Genomic DNA, 23,525 nt, shown 5'->3' on the forward strand with positions numbered 1-23,525 from the left:
AGCTCATCCGCTGGTTGACGCAAGTCACCCCCCTTGGCACCAGACACTTTTGATCCTTGTATACTGTGAAGCGACTTGGAGAGACAGCGCCTGTCGTCTCCCCCCCCCCCCTTTTCAAAAGTCCTCTTCCAGTTATCTGTACGACTCGTGCTGCACAGAGGACACGCTACAGATCAAGTTATATCGCTCCGTGTCAGTCTCTGATCCGATCCTCAACTAAACTTCGCCTTCTTGGTTCTTTCGGTAAAGTCACGTAGAAGGGAAGTAATAAAATAATAAAAATAAAACATAATAAAATAATTCTCACGACGTTTCGGCCACAACGCAAGCAGCCGTCCTCAGGTGAAAACCAGGTCTGTCGAGGCGACAGCGTCTTAATGAAACAGCACACGAGCTTGGAGCATATATATAAGCTGGGTTGGAAGGGGGGGAAAGGGCGCCTTGACAAAATAATTTACATATCAAGAGGAATTTTGCATATTTCTGGGAAATGCAGGTATGTGATTAGTACTACATATGCCCGTGCATTATGCAGGATTGATTGCTTAGCAATCATTGGAAGGACGTAATACACCATTTCGGATCTAAACTGATTGTGTTCACGTTTACGGTGACTTTCAGACCGCGTTCCACTCACTGGCATTGTAATCTCCGCAGGGAATGGATTCTTTGCTTCACTACTCTCCCATTGACATACTTCGTTGCTTCCTCTTAGTATCTTTTACACGACGGTCAATGGTACAGTGTATACTAACAAATAGTATAACATTTATATGCTTAATACAATGTACAAAGTAATATATAGTATCGTAATTGTATAGTGAATATACAGCAGTGTGATATACATTAGGGTGGGTAGAATAATACAGTGTAATATTACAATGTATAAGGTATAGAGTGGTTTATAGCAATACAGTATGTAATTTAATGTTGGGTTTGTCTATGGCAGTATATAGTACGGTGTAGACTCGTGTGATGTAAGAGAATAAAGTTTAGATGGAAGCATATTATATATTTTTTACGACGTAGAATTGTAATGTATTACTTACTGTTAGTAACTCAGCTTATTGTAGAGTATATTTAGTATACTGATGATACTATGTAGTTTATACTTTAGTTGTTTACGTGTTGGTTTTAGTTACTGCAGCTACATACTATTAACACTCCTTCCCTTTATTAATGCTACCCCTATCCCCTCCCTTTGATGCTGCTAATCCTGCATAATGCACGGGCATAAGTAGTACTAATCACATACCTGCATTTCCCATAAATATGCTAAATTCCTCTTGATATGCAAATTAATTTGTCAAGGCGCCCTTTCCCCCCCTTCCAACCCAGCTTATATATATATGCTCCAAGCTCGTGTGCTGTTTCATTCAGACGCTGTCGCCTCAACAGACCTGGTTTTAACCTGAGGACGGCTGCTTGCGTTGTGGCCGAAACGTCGTGAGAATTATTTTATTATGTTTTATTTTTATTATTTTATTACTTCCCTTCTATGTGACTTTACCGAAAGAACCAAGAAGATGAATCCCTGCAGTCACGAAAGCTTTAAATCGAAATTTAAACTTCGCCTGTGGGTTGCGATTTAAAGGGGCACACTCACGAATAGTGGTTGCACCAGTTTTCCCTCAAAGGGTTGACTTTGATCGGAGCACAATTGGAACGATTGTCACTATGATCGTATGTTTTGGCTGGACACAGCAACCTCGCCACCGGGAATAGTATTGCTACAGCACTCCTCCCCATGTTTGTATTGTAATACTGCGAGCACCAACCTTGGCTGGCAGCCTCTCTCAATGACGCAAAAAAAACTCTCCGTGATGCGTGGCTTCTGCCGATGACGAGCTCCCTATTAATTTGCTAGTCACGAGGGCGATCCCTGGAGCCTGCCACTCGCAGTACTTCTTTCGTATGGCATTATGAAAAGCAACAGTTTTTATTTGTAATGATCGTCATAAATTAATGCAAAGGTTCCTCATCCAGTCCAATGATGTGGTTGAAGCAGTGTGGATTTCAGCGATACTGCCAGGATGTGCATGGCGCATTCAACGGTGATGTGCTTGATGGTTCGGACTTCTCCACAGTCGCAGTTGGGCAATTCTTTGAGCAGTACTGATTTCTGTTTTGCATTTTTGTTTATATCTGAATTTTTCCACCTCAGGCTCTTTCTTCTCATAAAGGGTCAGCTGTTTTCCTTTTGAAGTCGCTTGGGCTGTTTGTTGTCCAGATGTCTTTATTACCGCCATGTTTCTGTTCACGTTTTGGCAGCGTTCCCCACGCTCCCATCACGGGTTGGAAGTATTACATTTTTTTCGCATCTGACTTGCAGTCTCTCTCAAAGGGCGCTGTGGCCTTTGAAGTAGTGACCTATTGTGCAAGGGTGCGCTTGCTGTCGCCATATATTCCATTCTCTCATCAGGCTTGGAAGCAAAACATTTTTTATTTTACACCTCTTATAGCTTGGTACTGTATCACTTTCCACAGTTTTGACTCTGCAAGTGACTCCAAGTACGTTTTGAGCAGCGTTCACTGCACTCATGTCACGGTTTGGAATTCTTGCATGGTATTTGATATATTAGGAGGCGCCCCGCTGCATACATAATTTACTGCTACCATGTGCTGTTAGCTACTGGAGGCCAAAGGCTGTTGATGAGGCTCTGATCCCGTGGAATACATATTATCTTGGTCGTGTGTGATTGACCCATTTCGTATTGTATCACTTCGGAATGACTCTAGGTCTAATACTTTCACAATTACTTGATTCATGCTTAACCAAGTGTTGTGGTATAACATTGTTGTTACCAAGGATATTCCAAGGGTTTTATTAACCTGTGTTCCCCGTCTGTATCGCCAGGGATCCGTGCTTAATCTCAAGTTATATTTTGATATCCTGAGGTTGAAGATATAGCTAAGCTTTGAACTTTACTGTTGTATATAAAAAAAAAGTCAGCTCATAATTATTAACTGCCCTTGGGTGGATTTTGCTGTCCATCTTTGTTTTATTGTGGGTTGTTTCCTTTATGGTGGCCTCTTAAAGTCAACTGGGGATTTCCCGCAGAATCTCATTAGCCCCTTCTTGGGTTTGCCGTTTTTTATTATATTTTATGACTTCCCAAACAGGCTTGTGAGTAATTATCCTTCAGCTGTCTTGTGTGGCAAGGCAGGAGGCAGGGGGGGGACTCACCCTTTCCCATGCCCTAGCACGACATCCCGATCAAAATTATTACAAAAAAATAGGCAGAATCACTCTTAATAAAAAAAATTGGAAAAGGCATACAGTAAAACCTTGGATTGTGAGTAACTTGGTCTGCGAGTGTTTTGCAAGACGAGCACATTTTTAAAGTAAATATGAATTTGATAAACGAGCAAGGTCTTGCAATACAAGTACTGTAGTACGTACAGTATACGCTTTGTCTGCCGAGCGTCACGTGATCACAACAGAGCCGATGGTTCTTCTACCTCGCTGCGGGATTGTGGGTAATCGTCTCCCATGCCCGGTCTGTCGGTGTGCCTCGTATAGTCAACATTCGTGTGAGCGTACAGTATACTGTTTACTATAGTGTTGTGATCACGAGTGTGTGCGTAAAGCATTTTTTATTGTGTTCAAGTGTAGTGACTATTCTTTAGTAACTGTACTGCAAGAGAAAGTCGTCCTACACAATAACCCTCCTCCTCTCCTATCTCTCGTCTCCCTCACACCAGCCACGATTAAATGTAACTAATAAATTCGATTACTTTATATTAAATTTAAATAATACAAATATAAAAATGTATTTTGTATTAATCATTTTTATATGAATACAGTATTTTTGGGTTGTGGAACGAATGATCTGAGTTTCCATTATTTCTTATGGGGAAATTTGCTTTCATATACCAGTGTTTTGGATTACGAACACGTTTCCGGAACGAAATATGCTCGCAATCCAAGGTTTTACTGTATATACACCATGCTCTTCAAGTGAGAATAGGTTTTCCCCTTTTTTCTGGCAAGATAACAGGTGTTGAGATGTTAAAACACCAAACTGAAACCTTTTACAAGGAATCATGTCTGCATTAACCACGATACTTTGGGGTCAGAATGCAAACAAAAAACATACTCTGATAATATATGCATTATCTTTGAAACTGATTGGTCCACACCAGAGACAGCTTTCTTTCGAGCCTAGTATCAAACCGTGTTAGACCAGAGGACGCCAAAAGGCGTGCTCTTCGAGTGTTTGTGATGAGATATGATACAAAACTCCGAGTTGCTGAGGCGAATAAGCAAGCACCATATACATGCTAATATTATTATTATAACATAGTAAAAGCTTGGGAGCATATTGGCTCTGGCTCCTAGTTAGAGATCTACCCAACCCACAGGTCGAAAATACTGGCCGCTCTTACTCTGCAGGTTGAACTTAGGAATGGAGTGTTCAACTTCACGTTCTATTCATTAAAGGCCTGTGACAAAGGTGAATCTATTGGAGCTTCATTGTCTCAAGCTTACACATCTACAGGGTCTCCGTTTGACTTTGTATTGTCTAAGAAGTCCACCCACACCTCCACTTCCACAAACTGCTGGGAGTTGCTTTGCTCTGCCTCACAGTCAGAATTCTCCTCCTGCTTCACGTTGCCTCCATCGATGTGAAGGTCCAATTTTAGAGTTGAATCTTCATCTTCACATTTCACCTTCACTTCTTCGCTCTTCACTGTTGCCTCTTCACATTTCACCTTCGCCTCTTCAAATTTCACCTTGATACATTTCATAGTGTCCAAGCTGGAATTCACTTCTGGTTCTTTTTTCAGGAGGGATGGGCTCATTGCAGCACTTTGACTTTCACAAGTCGATTTCAGACTACACTCCTTGGGGATCTTCTGATGCCTGTGTGTTCTCTGGTGTTGATGAAGAACTGATGACTGTGCAAATGCCTTCTCACACACGCTGCACTTGAAGGGTTTCTCTCCTGTGTGTGTTCTCTGGTGCCTTTGAAGATATGATGACCGTGTGAACGCCTTTCCGCACACAGTGCATTTGAAGGGTTTCTCTCCTGTGTGTGTTCTTTGGTGTTTTTGAAGATCTGATGTCTTTGCAAACGCTTTATCGCACAAAAGGCAGCTGAAGGGTTTCTCTCCCATGTGTGTTCTCTGGTGGATCTGAAGACCTGATGACCATGCAAATGCCTTCTCACAGACAGTGCACTTGAAGGGTTTCTCTCCTGTGTGTGTTCTCTGGTGGATCTGAAGACCTGATGACCAAGCAAATGCCTTCTCACAGACAGTGCACTTGAAGGGTTTCTCTCCTGTGTGTGTTCTCTGGTGGATCTGAAGATCTGATGACCATGCGAATGCCTTCTCACAGACAGTGCACTTGAAAGGTTTCTCTCCTGTGTGCGTTCTCTGGTGTTTTTTAAGATGTGATGAATCTGCAAAGTGCATCCTGCACAGAGTGCACTTGAAGGGTTTCTCTCCTGTGTGCGTTCTCTGGTGTTTTTTAAGATGTGATGAATTTGCAAAGGGCTTCCCGCACAGAGTGCACCTGAAGGGTTTCTCTCCTGTGTGTCTTCTCTGGTGCATTTTTAAACAAAATGAACTTGAAAATGTCTTCTCACATGAACTGCACTTGAAATGTTTTTCTCCCGTGTGTGTTCTCTGGTGGATCTGAAGATCTGATGGCCATGCAAATGCCTTCTCACAGACAGTGCACTTGAAGGGTTTCTCTCCTGTGTGTGTTCTCTGGTGCCTCTGAAGATTTGATGACTGTGCAAATGCCTTCTCACACAAAGTGCACTTGAAATGTTTCTCTCCTGTGTGTGTTCTCTGGTGTTTTCTAAGATTTGATGAATCTGCAAAGGGCTTCTCGCACAGAGTGCACCTGAAGGGTTTCTCTCCTGTGTGTCTTCTCTGGTGAATTTTTAAACAAAATGAACTTGAAAATGTCTTCTCACACAAACTGCACTTGAAATGTTTTTCTCCCGTGTGTGTTCTCTGGTGGACGTGAAGACCTGATGACCATGCATATGCCTTCTCACAGACAGTGCACTTGAAAGGTTTCTCTCCCGTGTGTGTTTTCTGGTGTGATTTAAGGGCGAATGAATCTGAAAAGTCCTTCCCACACACACTACACCTGAAGGGTTTCTCTCCCGTGTGTGTTCTCTGGTGTTTTTTAAGAACAGATGAATCTGAAAATGCCGTCCCACACACACTACACCTGAAGGGTTTCTCTCCCGTGTGTGTTTTCTGGTGTTTTCTAAGAACAGATGAATCTGAAAATGCCTTCCCACACACACAACACCTGAAGGGTTTCTCTCCCGTGTGTGTTCTCCGGTGTTTTTGAAGAACTGATGACTCTGTAAATGCCTTCTCACACACAGTGCACTTAAAGGGTTTCTCTCCTGTGTGCGTCCTCTGGTGTTTTTTAAGATATGATACTGTAAATGTCTTCTCACACACAGTGCACTTGAAGGGTTTCTCTCCTGTTTGAGTTCTCTGGTGCCGTGTCACGCTTCCAGCATAATCCATGCTGTTTGCATCCTGGCCCCATTGTCGTTTTGTTCCAGACTGCGCTGAGTGCCTTTGCTCCATCAGACCAATTCTGCTGAGGAAGCGTCGGAAGAAGCGTCAGCTGCAGGCAGAAAAAATATCCATACCATCTACGTCAGTATCGAGGCACAGAGGAATATATATATATATACATAGTCACATGACTTACACGTCTATATTTATTCATATATTCAAGATATTCCCCAATCCATCACACGGGCTGTTAAGGCACACAATGAGAGGGCAAATGGTTATAAATATGCCTGGAGGCCCTAGTATCTTCAAAATAAATATTAACCCAAAACACTGTTGTGTCTATACCCCTTTTTTATTAATATTAAGAATAATTCTGCCAACATATATAATATTTTTTTAATAGACACGGGGCAACTTGGGAGCAAACAAAGACGAGCGGAAAACCCGTTCCCCCACTTCCACAGATGCGTGCACACCTCGCTTCAAAGGCCAGAAGGCAAGAAAGGGACAGCCATCAAATGTCATAAATTCCACAGGAAGAAAAGGGGAGGGGGGGGGGAATTGCAAGCGGGTGTTAGGATAACACACATTCTTCAAAAGCCCCTTTTTACAATACAAAAAAACCAGGCGCCACGAAGAATATATATAATTATACTCTTAACAAAAAATAGCATTGACAACAAGAAAGCACAGACGGGATTTGAACATATTAGTTAAACGAAGTTACCAACTTAACCATGAAGATTAAGCAAACATTATCTATCCTCGCTCCAATTGGAAACCAGACTACAGTCTGCACCAGGGTCGCGATTCATCATTTGTTAATTTAATACGGACATTATTTACCCTTAATAATTTCTACGCGGCCGGGCCGAAGCATCAAAGAATAATTATGGCAGTCAGGGTCGCTCCTAAGCAAAAAACAAAAAACAAATTCCCTAGCCCCGGGATATCAGATAAAATAATAACAGGAAGTCAAACAATAAGTACGAAATTAGAGTGGATCTCCTAGGAAAGTTAAGGGCGGAGAAGTCTATCATGATTAACCAACATGCAACACTCCAGGGGAAGCAAGCAGCTCACAGCCGTCTTTGTCTTCCCGAGAGAAACGGCCAGAGCACACAAAGCGCCGGGAAATGGCCCTCATAAAGTTTGTGGCGAGCGGGCGACGGCTTGAGAAAGGGAAGCAGATGCTCTTAAAAAAAATAAACACACGCGCAGGGTGCTCCAATGACGGAGCACAGCCGTCTTTGTCTCCCCACAGCACGGACAGCAAGATTTGCGCACGCGAGCAAATAACATTTCCCCATAGGGAGATCAAACCACGATGAAATACCGTGAACATGGCTACGGCATGCATTGAGTCACTTACCGTCAAATCACAATACTACTAAGCAGCAAAAGTTAGTCATTTTAACTTCCAAACCAAACGAAGCGATGAGAGACAAAGGATAAACGCCCAGAGCGAGGGAAGGGATTATAAGACTGGCTTAACGCGTAGGCTTTCGCGACCAATATTATTCATAATCAAAAACGTGGATTAGCTGCACGAACAAAGGAAAGCACGGAGAAGAGAGAGTGACGAGGACAACAAGCAATCAACCTGTAGAAAGGGCGGAGATCGACAAACGACCAAGCGAGCAAAGCAAAGAGCACAAAGCAGTGGAGAAAGCCTGATCGAACGGCCGTGAGGAAGAGGACAGCGCCAGCGCATGCGTCGTGTGTTCAATACGCACACACAGATCAACCAGCACCAACGAGAACCGACTCGTCATCCAACAGTGGAGAGAGAGAGTCAGAGCTGCAGAGAACGCCACCGCGTCGCCAGCTGCAGAGAACGGCACCGCGCCGTCAGAATCACACAGTACGGGTGCCTGCGCCAAGCAACACCCAGCGGGCAAGCCTCTCCGCGAACGGCAGCGGACCGACGCCGTTCATCATCTCCCTGCGGAGAAAGTCGCGGCTGCAACCCGCACGGGCGAGAGGAATCTCTGAACCAGGGTCGTATCACCTCCCCCACTCACAACCTCCAGGAGAGAGAGAATATCTTGTCAAACCTGTTTCTTTGTCATAGAGTCTCGCCGAAGAATTAATTAAGGCAGAGCCAAACACACGCCCTCAACCACCAGTCTCAAACATTTCATTAACAGATATAATCTTGCCAACGAATCGATTGACGTATGCTTCACCTTCGGGGTACAATAAGTGCTTTTATTGCCGTCATATGAATATCGTCGCATGCTTGTTTTAAAACTCGGCCGGTCGCCGGTGATGCTCGATACATGGGGAACTAATGAGATGTCTGGTGGAAAAGTAGAAATTACGATTGTTAGAAGAATGTTAGCCTTCAGTTTCGTTAATTGCATAATCTCGCCAAATAATCTATTGACGTATACCTTGCCTTTGCATGTTAAGAGTATCACATGTTTGTTTAGAATAAAATTGTTAACCCAGAAGTATCTCGAGTGTTTCTTTCCAAATCCATGCAAAACTGTCTTATTCATAAGAACTGTTACCTGCGAGGAGAAAGAATTTGGAGACCTAACATAACATAAACACACTAAGATAATCAGTAAATGTTCAATCAAAGATAATCGTTTTATCCCGATTGATACAACTCTGGATAACGAAGCTAAGCCTAATTATCATAACTGCACACATTAACATAATCACAAGCATCTGCAAAAATTACTACGATTATCTCCATGATTATCATATTTTATGCATATAATTACACACATTAACATAATTTATGCGATTTGCGCATTTTTCGGAACTTACATTAATTTTTATTATTTTTATCTAAATTTCATAATCCGGCATATACAACAACACCAAGCACACAATTTCAGCTGCCTGGCTACAAAAGCAATATTTATAAAAGCAAAATTCAGCTAACATAGCAAAGGCTGTTGAAAATAATACTATTTGTATTATGCAGAAATGCATACATTAATGTTCAATTGCAACTTAGAGGTGTGAAGCCAGGCTCAGATTTGCTTGAATGCTTGGATGAACAGATCTAACTTCAGCAGCATATATGCTGTGTTAATTTCCTGACTGTTTCCATTCTTACAAAAAGTTCCAAAGGAAAACTAAAATAAGCTATTGTTTTGATTTAACCTCCATGTTCAATAGTTAATATACGTTACTGCAAATACAAACTTGACACTGTCACACACCCGCATGGTACAAAGGTGATGGTGTGTCCAGAACCATGCCTGGCCACCTTCATCTGCTCAGTATTAACGCTTCCTCACTTAACCATGTAATTTATTTAAGGTCAATCAACATAGCACAGGACCACAATAAGTTCAGCATTCACTTATCAATTGTTTGCTGTCGGCAATAATCAAACTAATTGTTGAATTCATAATGCAGTGAAATAACTGCGCCAAAGCTCCCCACAAAGATAAACTCTTAAATCCACATACATTTCACATGGATCATTACATCTTACCTATACAAGTCATTTTTGTCTGTTTTTCTGTCCGTCTGTCTGTATACGAAACTTCTGACGGATTTGACTCACGAACCGTGGGGTTGATGTTTAAAAAAGTACCCGGGTACCATTCAATAAGCCCCATGGTGAGCCAGCGTTAATCGTATTTTGCGTCCGTCAACTTTAAAGTAGTTAAAGTAACAATTTAGTATAAGAATAGGTTTTTCCATTTCTTTCTGGCAACAAAACGGGTGTTAAGATATTAAAATACCAAACTGAAACCTTTTGCAAGGAATCATGTCTGCATTAACCACATATACTTGTTGTCAAAATGCAAAAAAAAACATGCTCTGATAGTATATGCATAGTCATAATAATAGGGTTGTTCCCCTTTTTTCAGGCAACAAAATTGAAACCTTTTTACAAGGAGTCATGTTTGCATTAACCACAATACTTGCAGCCAAAATGCAAAAAAAATCACTGATACTATATGCATTGTCCTTGAAACTGATTGGTCCACACCAGACAGCTTTCTTTCGAGCCTAGTCTCAAACAGTGTTAGACCAGAGGAAGGGAGAATTTTTAATTCGCGTTCAAAATGAAAATAAGAATACACAGGACTGAGGTAAAATTTTCACACTGTGATGTCCCCCCCCCATCCCAAGGGGATGGTGGGAGAAGGGGGGACGGGGTAGCAGCCCAGCCCCACCCTGCCAAGGTGCCACCTCGGCCGGCTGGGAAATCTAGGTGAGGCCGGAGCCCCTGCATGGGACTAGGCCTTACCACGGCACTGTTAAGTCAGTACTATATTCTTGGTTCTTTCGGTAAAGTCACGTAGATAGAAAAATATTAATAAAATAAGTTAATTAAAATAGAAATAGTAAAAAATAATTTAAAAAGCACTAATGTAGATAGGCCTGGTTCTTAATCGGAGTTAAGTGTACTGGCAGTCTATAATGTACACTATGTTTAGGGCCAGCCTAGCTCTAATCTCAGAGAGAATAAGATTGCTCAGATTGTAACTTGATCATTTAGACAAGACTCTTTATAATCACACTTAGCATTAACAGATAAAATACCCACATCTGATTGGGACCATGTAGATAACATGACAGTTTCTTCAGCTACTTCAATGTCAACTAAATGTAAAGTTAACTTGATTGCTAAATTCAACCTCCTGTCAAAAAAGAAGCCCAAGCCACACGTTAAAAAGTCAGATGTTAACAAGATTTTAATCAATCAGAGTAACAGCCCAATCTCCGACAGCATAAAATCGGTACTAGCTAAAGGGTTTAATTGCACAGTCTCCCCTAAACACATCCCAGTGTGTGATATCATTGCCAAGGTCGACATAGCCCTCAAAAGGTTTGCGACACATCCCGGCAGGCGTTGCAAGTAGGCCGCTGTACGTGAGCTGTATCGTTCAGTTTCGTTCCGACAAACGGGGCACTACTTTTTCTTTTGCTCAATATGTTCAACGTTAATAAAAGGTATCCAAGCAAAAAGTTCTCCACGCATTATCCTGCAGTTAATGAGAAAAGTGTAATTTATTGGCGCACTATATTGACTGCGTATTGAGACATATAAAACTATTGAGCTAGATTTTCAACCAATCAGCATCGAAAAGTAAGTAGGTCAGAGCCAAAATCAAGCCAATATCACTACGCACATGTAAACATGGAGGAGGACTTAAGCAGCGCAGCTTCATCTGATAGCGGCGATCAAGCTCGATTAACACAGGTATGTTTACTCACTTGAATTGAATGTTATGCAAGTTAATATATTGCCAACTGGGTTTATAATGTATTCTTCATATCTTTAATATAGGACTTTTTCGTTAGGCAGCTCAAATGAAATCAGAGAGCATTCTGACACACATTCGTCGGAAAGACTGCATTGCAATCGAGGTCCGATACCACAAATCCTGCTATCGAGATTACACAAGATTTCTCAGCAAAACTGAAAAACATATAGGTAGGTACAAAAAAATGTTTGTTCACAAATCTGTGGGGTCACTCCAATTACATTTACATATTGCGTGTGAATGCAATGTAATTCCATAATCAAATTATTTCTCTATAGAAGGTAGGGCTTTAAATATACATGTCCTATCTAATGCTCTGACTGGAACCTTCACTTAGCAACAGTGAGACGTATGCTGGCATGGTATTTTGCATATGACCGCCAAAATTATGCAAGGTACCTATCAGCATATTGTGTCGAGATGATCAATCTTCCAAAGACTCATCCACACTGCTATGAAGAAGTTACTGCAAAAGGAAACTGGACAGTACAGCGTAAGGATGCTAACAGGTTCTCATCCATAGCTTGTGACCAAGCAATAGAACAAACCTGCAACCGTGATTCAAAGACCAAAGGCGGCATAACTGGGATAACATTGAACAGAGGTGCCGTCCAGCGATGGATACTGTCTCATCCTGAACGTTCTGCAATCACAAGGCAGTATGAAATGATGGCTGGAATGCAACATGAAGAGAGGGGTCATAAAGAGTTGGATGCAACAAGAATTGCAAAAGACAATGCTGCTGTTATATCTTTGGTTTCAGCGGTTGAGTCTATGATCAATCCCTTGCTGCCTCGTGAAGATCTTGTATGTATTAGCTCTGGTGTTGTTGCTACAAAGACTGTCAGAGATGACATACATCGTGCTTGTGATAAAGGTGAAACAGCTCTGAAAATTTTCATCCAAGATCGAGTCCAGTCATCAAAAACAGACGTCTTCTCTCCAATAAAGTCCTTGAAGCTCACTACGTTTGGGGATCAAATGAAGAAATCATCCAAGACAAAAGATGGAAATCAAGTCATTCTAAAAAATGACAGGAGACTCTTTGCACGACTGTTAGTGATAAGTCAATCCCTGTCTGTAAACTTGAAAGAGATTCTGACATATTCACTTGGCAATATCTCATCCCCACTAGCAAGCACTGATGGTTCATTAGCCAAAACAAATAAGGCTGCTTTTCTAGCTTGTTTAGAATCAAAGAACAAGGACTGTCATGTGAACAAGACTGTTGGTGATAATGGTGCCCTACTGATAGATGGCATGGCATTGATCAGGAGTTTCAAGAATATACCAGACACATTCGGTAAGCTTGCTGATGATCTTCTTCAACTTATGATTAAGATGGGTAGAAAGTTCAGTTGTCCAAGGGTCGATTTTGTCATTGATCGCTACTCGGCAGTGAGCATCAAAAATGCTGAACGATCAAGACGTGCTGTTGCTGGACAACAATTACTGCAAATATACAGCATCAAGCAGAAGACTCCAAGTCAGTGGACCAAGTTTCTAGCCAGTGGTGAAAATTAAAAAGCCTTGACAGACTTTCTCTTTGAGACATGGAGAACTGTGCCTTTACAAGCAGCTGGAAAAGACATAGCTATCTTTGTGGCACACAGAAATGTATGTCATCAACTCACTCTTAAAGATGGCATTATGTCTGTCAAAGAGGTAGAATCTTTGACTTGTGACCATGAAGAAGCTGACACGAAGCTCCTACTTCATGCAAAACATGCCTGGAGTGAACTTTATAATAAGATAATCATCCAGAGTCCTGACACTGATGTTGCTATCATTTCACTTTCAATAATGGCTAAGCTTCCCTCAGCAAAGATGTATTTTCTGACAGGAACAAAAGACAGGCAAAGAATGTTAGATCTCCAGGCTATTGGTTCTGCTTTGGGTCCTTCACTAACAGAGGCACTGATAGGACTACACACATTCACTGGCTGTGACTCAACTAGTTCCTTTTATGGGAAAGGAAAAGAGAAACCACTAAATATAGTCTGGAAATGCAGAGTACATCCGTGCATTTGTTGCTCTTGGAAGGCAATTTGAAATGGACAGCACCACATTTGTGACCATAGAACGTTTTGTGTGTGAGCTGTATAGAGAAAAGGTATCAGATGTTAATTTGGCCAGATACAATAGGTTCTGTGTCCAGGCCTCTTCCGAACAGGCATTACCTCCAACAAAAGATGCACTTACAGAGCACTTCAAGCGTGCTAACTACCTAGCTGCAATCCACAGGAGAGCATTGGATCATTTTATGAATGCTCCCAGTCCAGACGGCTTTGGATGGATTGTCAAGGATGGTGATCTCATCATATCATGGATGACTAAAGATCCAGCTTCTCAACAGATTTTGGGGTCACTCCACTGTGGGTGTAAGTCTGGTACTTGTACAGGTGGAAGGTGCTCATGCCACAAGGCTGACCTGGCCTGCACTGACCTATGTAAATGTGTTCATTGTGACAATGTGAGATTAACTGAGGATATTGTTTCATGTGAATCTGATAGTGAGGACAGTGATCTTGATATTTAGTGATGTGTATATGATAATAAAATTAATATAGGATATATATATCTTATATATAAAAGTCTCCGCGTGCTCGCGCTTGCAGGGGATTTGGCTCTCGGACGGTGGCCTTCACGTAGAAAAAAATTTGCCAGGCGACACGCCCTAAGCCCCGCGGTGGGAATAGGCTATTCCGTTTTCCCATCCGCAAACTTTAAAGTAGTTTAATTAACACATATGTGCCGTTTCTATTTTTTATTATTTACTTATTGCAAGACGTCGACCGTACCAACTCACGACAATTTCTTGGGGGGGGGGGGAAGGACCCTGCCAAGTCATGCGCGTTCGGTCGAGCTCACGGGGGACATTTTCTTTTACGCGTTTTACAGCCAACACATACATCACGCTGCGGATATTTCTTCAGTGTGATGTCCTCTTCACCCCCCCTTCCCAACACGATGTGTCCAGTTTATACTACAGACTTCGTAGCTAATAATATTTTACTGCTTACATAGCATTCTTCTTGCATGGCCGAGGGATGCTGGGGGGGTGTGGGGGTCGCGGCCTAGCCTGGCAATGTGCCAACTCCGCCGCCTTGCCAATGTAGGCCAGGACGGAGGCTACGCATGGCACAAGGGCTCAACACGCCTATGGGAAGTACACATTTCCTAGCTTCTTACGCTAACAACTCAAGTCCATTGTTTACTATTGTTAAACACATTAGTTGACAAAAATTACAATCATAATGTTTGTGTGCTGATAAAAAAATACGCTTCATTGCTTACTATTATGAAACATACGTTGCCAGACATTACAATATTTATCTTTGTCTGCACATACCAACTCTGCTTCATTGTTTACTATTATTAAAGTAATCAGTTGGCAAATCTTACTATTATGTTTGTGTCCACATAACTCGCGTTCATTGCTTACTATTATGAAACAAGTAAGTTTGCAGATATTACAATAATTATGTTTGTACAGATAACAACTCAGGTATCAGTGCATTGCCAACCTATCATCTACACTGCTAATTTTCATTTTCACCATTTACAGTGTATGCCAGTCTATAATCTATTGCCTGCTTCACCTCACTCGGTGTACTGCCAGCCTTTCATGTCGACTGTAGCAATGCTCATGTCATTGAGTCGGCGTACTGGCAGTCTATAATCTCGACTGTAGCCTGCTTCTCAACTTACTTGTGCGTACCGCTGCTCTTTCATTTACGCTTATTTCTGCTTATTTCTTCAATACATTTCTATTGTTTCCATCGCTCACGTCACGCTATTTACTCATACGTAGTACTGCGATACTGATAGCTGTGCCATCATCGGGGATTGCTGTGCCCATCGATGTGTGTGCGTGAGTCGATGTGTGTGTCTTTTAGTCCATATGTGTGTGCGTGTAGAGCCATGCGTGTCTTTAAGTCCATGTGTGTGTCTGTCTTTTTTGAACGGACAAAGCCCCATGTGTGTGTGTCAGTCCAAGTGTGCGTGTCAGTCCATTTGTCTGCGTATCAGTCACTGTGTGTGTGTGTGTGTTAGTCCAAGTGTATGTGTCAGTCCATTTGTCTGCGTATCAGTCACTGTGTGTGTGTTAGTCCATGTGTGTGTGTTAGTCCATGTGTGTGCATGGCTTCATCTGAGTGTAAGTCAATGTGCGCTTGTTTGTCTATGTGTGCGTGTACGTCGATGTGTATGTGTGTGTCAGTCCATATGTGTGTCAGTCCATATGTGTGTGTTAGTCCACATGTGTGTATAAGTCTACACATGTGTGTGTCACTCTGTGTGTAAGTCAATGCGTGTGTGTGAGTCGATATGTGTGTGCTAATCCATGTCTGTGTATCTAAAGTAGACGTCTGTGTGTCACAGTCCATATGTGTGTGTAGGGCTATGTGTGTCAGTCGATGTATGTGTGTCTAAGTCCGTGTGTGTGTCTTAGTACATGTGTGTGTGTGTGTAAGTACATATGTGTGTTTACGTCAATGTGTGTGTGAGTCCACGTATGTCTGTGTGAGTCGGTGTGCGAGTCGCTGTATGTGTGTACGTCGATATGTGTGTGTAACTCCATGTGTGTGTATCTCAAGTGAATGTCTACGTGTGTGCGAGTCCATATGTGTGTGTAAGTCGATGTGTTTGTGAGTCGATATGTGTGTGTGTATCAGTCCATGTGCTTGTGTGTTAGTCGCTGTGTGTGCATGCCTCCATGTTAGTCAGTGTAAGTCCATTTCTTTGCATGTCTGTAGGTCCATGTGTGTGTCTTAGTCCATGTGTGTGCTTTATTGACCTGATTAAGGCCTATCATACCATCAGTAGGCCTGGCCTCAGGGTTGTTCTTCGTGCTTTCCGAGTCCCTCACCCACTGCCCATCCTTAAGGACCTTCATGATGGTGAGCGGCCATGCGTCAAACTATGTGGCTGTGAGTCAGAGCCATTCCCTGTACACCTTGGGTGCAACAATGATGTCCTCTGGCTCCCACATTATTTTACATATATTTTGACCACGTCGTTTGTGAAGCCTTCAATGGCTGTACCGGAAGATTTCTCATCTGGTACAGATACAATGGGAGGCTGATCGATGCCCAGGTTCGGTCAAGGGATGGCTCCCTATTGCTCAACCACGGTATGTATGCCCATGATCTGCTAATTGCTGCTCACTCGGAGGAGTTCGAGGTGCCGCTGCTGAACCTGGAGCTTGCCACCAAGAGGTGGGGCCTTACCATCAGCCCCACCAAAACTAAGCACCTGCCTGGGTATTTTGTACCACCGGACACTCCACCCCCACAACTCCCAATTGGTGATGGGGCAATTGTGGAGACAGTGGAGAGTTTCCCATACCTTGCCAGTGTGCTAATGACCAGCTCCGGTTTAACAGCAGAGGTCTCACTCCGAATCAGTCGAGCCGCATTATATTTTCATTGGTTGTGTAACGCTGTGTGGAAGCTACCTGCTCTATCACTATGCACGAAGCTTCAGGTCTTCTCGGCCACGGTCATTCCCTCCCTTCTCTACGCTTGCGAAACTTGGACCCTCCTAATGGAACATCTTCGCCAGTTAGAAACATTTGGGATGGCGGCCTACCTACGATCCATCCTGGGTTTAACCAGGCTGCATTGTGTGAGGAGCTCACAAATCGTTAAAAGATGTGGACAAAGTCCCATCGGTGAGCTCCTCCGGCAGGCAAGGAGGCGTTGCCTGAGTCATGTAGCCCGCATGGCCAGCCACCGCATGCCTAAACAGCTTTTGTTCGGCCGGATCGAAGGGGCTAAACGGGCGCGGCACGGGCTAGAGATGACATGGAGTGATGTGGTACAGGAGGACGTGGAGCTGAGTCGACTTGCCGATGACTGGTACCAGCCATGTCAAGATCGCCCTTTGTGGAGGAGGCTCCTGAAGGACGCTACTGGGGAGTTGGAGGCAGTCGCCCTCCAACAACAACGGAGGGCGGAGGAGCGATGCTCACAACAACGAGCGGAGCGCCGGGTGGCTAAAGCACAACAAGTTGCCACAGTAGGGGGCACAGGTGCTGCATCAGCCAGTCGTCTCAGTCGACCTGTGCCATCTGGGTCTGCCCCGTGACCTCCTGCCAGCGGGCGTTCGACACTTCACGTGGCCTCAAGGTGCACATAGCCTGGCACAAGCGTTGTGGTGACGTCACCGCCACTTTCTGGCGAATGGTGGTTGTTGTTGTTCAGTCTATGTATGTATGTGTGAGTCCATATGTGTGTGTAACTCTATGTGTGTGTGTGTGAATCGATTTGTGTGTGTAACTACGTGTGTGTCTGCCTTTTTTGCCCGGGCAACGCCAGGTACTTACCGCTAGTTTAATATAAATCAATCAAAATTCAATCTTGTTTACAATAATCATTGCTGTGAATATGTACATGTAGTTCAGTTGCTGCTGATGTATGCGAATTGACAATTAACCATTAAATGTCTTATTTTGAAAAGTGCTTTTTTATATATTAAATTTTGTCTTAATTCTATTTGTTATTCAGATTTTACCTAAAATATTACCTTTCAATTGGAACAACATAATGAGAAGTAATTGGGATGTTAATGCTACAGCAGAAGTTTTCTTGATAATCTTATCATGTTTACTGTGCATAGATAGCAACTTCAGGTATATCACACATTTCAAACTGGTTTATTTTGTACTTCAAGTGGTAATTCTGCATTTTTGGGTTTATATGATAAACAGGTTTAAAAGTGCAAAATTCCCTATGGTTTCCCTTTTTTCAAAATGGGCACCTTTAGCATCATTTTTCTCAAAAACTGCAAGGTTGTGTGCGGAGAACTTTTTCCTAAGGAATCTCTATATATTTCTGATGTTAAATATTAAAAAAGTAGGTAGTGCTCCACTTGGTGGAACGAAACCCTATTTCTAGGCCTCTTTTAGGCTACCGACAGCGGCCTAAAGATCCGAGATCTTAAATCGCTGCTATCCTCAAAAACGCTAAGAAACCCATTAGCATCAGCAAGGACGAGCGTTTTGAACTCGCTCAATTAAAAAAGAGAGATGACATTGTCATCCTCTCAGCCGACAAAGGCAATGCCACTGTCATCATGGATAAAACCACTTACAACAAAATTCAGGACCATCTTAATCATGGCAGCTATACCAAAATCAAGAGATCCCACCAACTGCCTAGCCACGAAAACCAACAACATCATCACTAATTTGACTTCTCTAATCGAACCGACCAAGCAGCTCTCTCTAACACCTTCGGCTGCTAGACCACCCAGATTTTATGGCCTTACAAAAATCCACAAAGTAGGTACCCCAAATACTGCGACAGTCAGTAGATACTACTATACAGTCCATATATACTACTATGATCAGTAGATACTACTATAGAGTCAGTAGATACTCCTGTATAGTAAGTAGATACTACTGTCAGTAGATACTACTACAGTCAGTAAATACTACTAGTCAGTAGATACCAGAGGTGTGGACTCGAGTCATGTGACTTGGACTCGAGTCAGACTCGAGTCATGAATTTGATGACTTGCGACTCGACTTGGACTTGCATAACAATGACTTTGTCCCACCTATGAGATGTGGACTCGAGTCATGTGACTTGGACTCGAGTCAGACTCGAGTCATGAATTTGATGACTTGCGACTCGACTTGGACTTGCATAACAATGACTTTGTCCCACCTCTGGTAGATACTACTATAAAGTCAGTAGATACTACTGTAGAGTTAGTAGTTACTACTATAGTCAGGATATACTATAGTCGGTAGATACTACTATAGAGTCGGTAGATAGTACCGTAGAGTCAGTAGATACCACACTAGTCAATATACTGCTATAGTTTACAGATACTACCACACAATCTGTAGTTACTGCTATAGAGTTAGTAGTTACTACTACAGATTCAGTAGATACTTTCTTCATATTCTTTTGGTCTTTCGGTAAAGCCACGTAGATAGAAAAATAATAAAAAATAATCTCAATATCACGACGTTTCGATCGCAACATAAGCAATCGTCATTAGGTGAGAGTTGCTGAAGCAGGAAAAAATATATGTCGGGAACACTGCTAAGACAGGGAGTTATAAAATTTTAAGATGGGTGTAGCCCAAAGGTCAGTGGGTGGGGCTAGAGATGAAATTTGCATGTAGATGTAAGATAGGAAAAATCTTGATAAATGAAGCTGTGGGGGTGGCCATTGTATTGTGAGAGATTAGCATGTCAATGTAAGAAATTTGCTTGTAAATGTAATCTAGAGAGAGCTCCGATAGTAACATCGCCACATGGAGGTGGAAAAGGATGGCAAGCCGCCATTTACTAATACAGCTAACGGTGGCTGTGTTAGTGAATGTATCTCGAGAGTGGAAAATAACTGCTAACATAGGTAGGTAAGAAGGGAACAACACAGCCAGTTATGACCTAAACAAGTTAATAACGTCTATAGAGTCAGCAGATACTACTATAGAGTCAGCAGATACTACTTTCCAGTTAGTAGTTACTACAATAGACTCTGTAGATACTATTGTTGAGTCAGTAGATACTACTGGAGAGCCAGCTACTATTGTAGAGCCAGATACTATTATAGATTCACTCGATACAACTCACTCTATTGTATGTAGGGTGTGTAGGTTTTTATGCCTACAGCGGGGTAAACATCTTTTTGGAGGTTGACAATTTTCAGGAACCTTTTAAATCAACTATTTACCTGCCACTTTCTATTAGTTTTGGATTCAGGACTTCTTCAATGCTCTGATAATTTTGTTGATGGACAAATGGACAGACAAACGGAACACCGGGCACTGTCCCAGAGGGAAAAAGTTTTTGATCCCCTGCTGATTTTGTACGTTTGCCCTCTGACAAAGAAATTATCAGTCTATAATTTTAATGGTAGGTTTATTTGAACAGTGAGAGACAGAATAACAACAAAATACAGAAAAACGCATGTCAAAAATTGTATATGTTTGATTTGCATTTAATGAGGGAAATAAGTATTTGACCCCTCTGCAAAACATGACTTAGTACTTGGTGGCAAAACCCTTGTTGGCAATCACAAAGGTCAGACGTTTCTTGTAGTTGGCCACCAGGTTTGCACACATCTCAGGAGGGATTTTGTCCCACTCCTCTTTGCAGATCTTCTCCAAGTCATTAAGGTTTCGAGGCTGACGTTTGGAAACTCGAACCTTCAGCTCCCTCCACAGATTTTCTATGGGATTAAGGTCTGGAGACTGGCTCGGCCACTCCAGGAACTTAATGTGCTTCTTCTTGAGCCACTCCTTTGTTGCCTTGGCCGTGTGTTTTGGGTCATTGTCATGCAGGAATACCCACCCACGACCCATTTTCAATGCTCTGGCTGAGGAAAGGAGGTTCTCACCCAAGATTTGACGGTACATCGCCCCGTCCATCGTCCCTTTGATGCGGTGAAGTTGTCCTGTCCACTTAGCAGAAAAATACCCCCAAAGCATAATGTTTCCACCTCCATGTTTGACGGTGGGGATGGTGTTCTTGGGGTCATAGGCAGCATTCCTCCTCCTCCAAACACGGCGAGTTGAGTTGATGCCAAAGAGCTCCATTTTGGTCTCATCTGACCACAACACTTTCACCCAGTTGTCCTCTGAATCATTCAGATGTTCATTGGCAAACTTCAGACGGGCATGTATATGTGCTTTCTTGAGCAGGGGGACCTCGCGGGCGCTGCATGATTTCAGTCCTTCACGGTGTAGTGTTACCAACTGTTTTCTTGGTGACTATGGTCCCAGCTGCCTTGAGATCATTGACAGGATCCTCCCGTGTAGTACTGGGCTGATTCCTCACCGTTCTCATGATCATTGCAACTCCACGAGGTGAGATCTTGCATGGAGCCCCAGGCCGAGGGAGATTGACAGTTTTTTTGTGTTTCTTCCATTTGCGAATAATCGCACCAACTGTTGTCACCTTCTCACCAAGCTGCTTGGCGATGGTCTTGTAGCCCATTCCAGCCTTGTGTAGGTCTACAATCTTGTCCCTGACATCCTTGGAGAGCTCTTTGGTCTTGGCCATGGTGGAGTTTGGAATCTGATTGATTGATTGCTTCTGTGAACAGGTGTCTTTTATACAGGTAACAAGCTGAGATTAGGAGCACTCCCTTTAAGAGTGTGCACCTAATCTCAGCTCATTACCTGTATAAAAGACACCTGGGAGCCAGACATCTTTCTGATTGAAAGGGGGCCAAATATTAATTTCCCTCATTAAAATGCAAATCAATTTATAAAATTTATGACATGCGTTTTTCTGTATTTTGTTGTTATTCTGTCTCTCACTGTTCAAATAAACCTACCATTAAAATTATAGACTGATCATTTCTTCGTCAGTGGGCAAACGTACAAAATCAGCAGGGGATCAAATACTTGTTTCCCTCACTAGCTCATCCTGGGGAATTCCCAAGCGTTCCCAGGCCAGCCGAGCGACATAGTCCCGCCAGCGTGTTCTGGGCCAGCCCTGGGGTCATCGCCCAATGGGACGTGTCTGGTAGAGTTCCAAGGGGAGTCTATTCCGGGTGCATCCTTACATATATTCTATATTGATATCACCCCTCGAGCCAGACCCAGGGGTTGTGTTCGCCAACAAGCGCCTCGTGGCTGCGTAACCCACGTAACTCGTCAGGCCAGCTCGAAATGGCTAAGTGGTGCCATCCTTTGCTTCAGAAATCCGCAGGATTAAGGGTGAGGGGCGGGTGCGATGCCAGTATGGCAGGGAGAGGGATGGTCTCAGATGGACTAGACCTTGGCGATGGACACTCAAAGCTTTATATAGAGCAAAAGTCCAGGCACCTTCCACACAGTGTTATACAGTCTAATTAAAGAATGCTGCTCGACTAATTTTAAGTGAGACTTTGGCTGCCAAACCAGAGCTAGTCGTGAACACATTAACCAGTTATGGGAGCTCCTCCAACACTTGTAGAACTGCCTGATTATTCATGGAGAGTTGACCAGGTGCAGTGTTGTATGACATGACATTCCCAGGCAGGTGATTTATTTTTGTGGAACATTTGCAAGGCCCCATTTCTTGATGGAGTAGCCATTACCAAATCATCAGCAGATGTAACATGGTTGACTAGCAGATAATAATCCTTTAACTATAACCAGGCATCGATTAGCATATCATTGTAACTGTAACGAATGCAATGGTTTTTATATGACCATTGGGTGCTTCTCAAACTACATAGTTATTTTAGATGCTATGTAATGTTATGCATGGGGCCAGAGTGAATTTTTGTCACAGACCAAGTTGAACAAAAAATGGCGACACCTGGTCACGCAGCTTAAGACCGTCCTGCCCAAAATCATACAAATCCTCAAATAATGTGAGCAGAGGCATAGCTTTGAAAACAAATAACAACCCAAAGACCCAAGCCTCTTTATGTTACTACTAGCGGTAAGTACCCGGCGTTGCTCGGGCGAAAAAGGAAGATACACACATGGACTTACACACATACATTGACCCACACACATAGAAACACATCAACTTAGACGCACACACACACATATATGGTTAAATCCACGAAAGGATCGTTAGCAGGCCTGCCTAAATGTTTCGAACTGGCGAAGATGTTCCATTAGGGGGGGTGCATGTTTCGCAAGCGTAGAGAAGGGAGGGAATTACCGTGGCCGAGAAGACCTGGAGCTTCATGCGGAGCGAAAGACCAGGTAGCTTCCACACAGCATTACGCAACTGATGAAAAGATAATGCCGCTCCACTGATTTGGAGTGAGACCTCTGCTGTTAAACCGGAGCCGGTCATGAGCACACTGGGCA

General features: G+C 42.9%; 1 protein-coding gene across 3 annotated transcripts in view; it reads right to left on the minus strand.

The window, feature by feature from the left end:
* Positions 1–1,438: 1,438 nt before the first annotated feature.
* LOC144738136 (uncharacterized) overlaps positions 1,439–23,525 on the minus strand; it is a 34,994-nt gene continuing 12,907 nt past the window's right edge. The window contains exon 2 of one of the 3 annotated variants that reach the window (XM_078621075.1): positions 1,439–6,607. In XM_078621075.1, the coding sequence (XP_078477201.1) occupies positions 4,489–6,567 (2,079 nt within the window). In that variant the 5' untranslated portion in view covers positions 6,568–6,607 and the 3' untranslated portion in view covers positions 1,439–4,488. The remainder of the gene's footprint in view (positions 6,608–23,525) is intronic. The other 2 variants (XM_078621077.1, XM_078621076.1) reach the window with 2 other exon arrangements.

The sequence above is a fragment of the Lampetra planeri genome, chromosome 78 (assembly GCF_965212315.1).
Source record: "Lampetra planeri chromosome 78, kcLamPlan1.2.h2, whole genome shotgun sequence".
Lineage (NCBI taxonomy): Eukaryota > Metazoa > Chordata > Hyperoartia > Petromyzontiformes > Petromyzontidae > Lampetra > Lampetra planeri.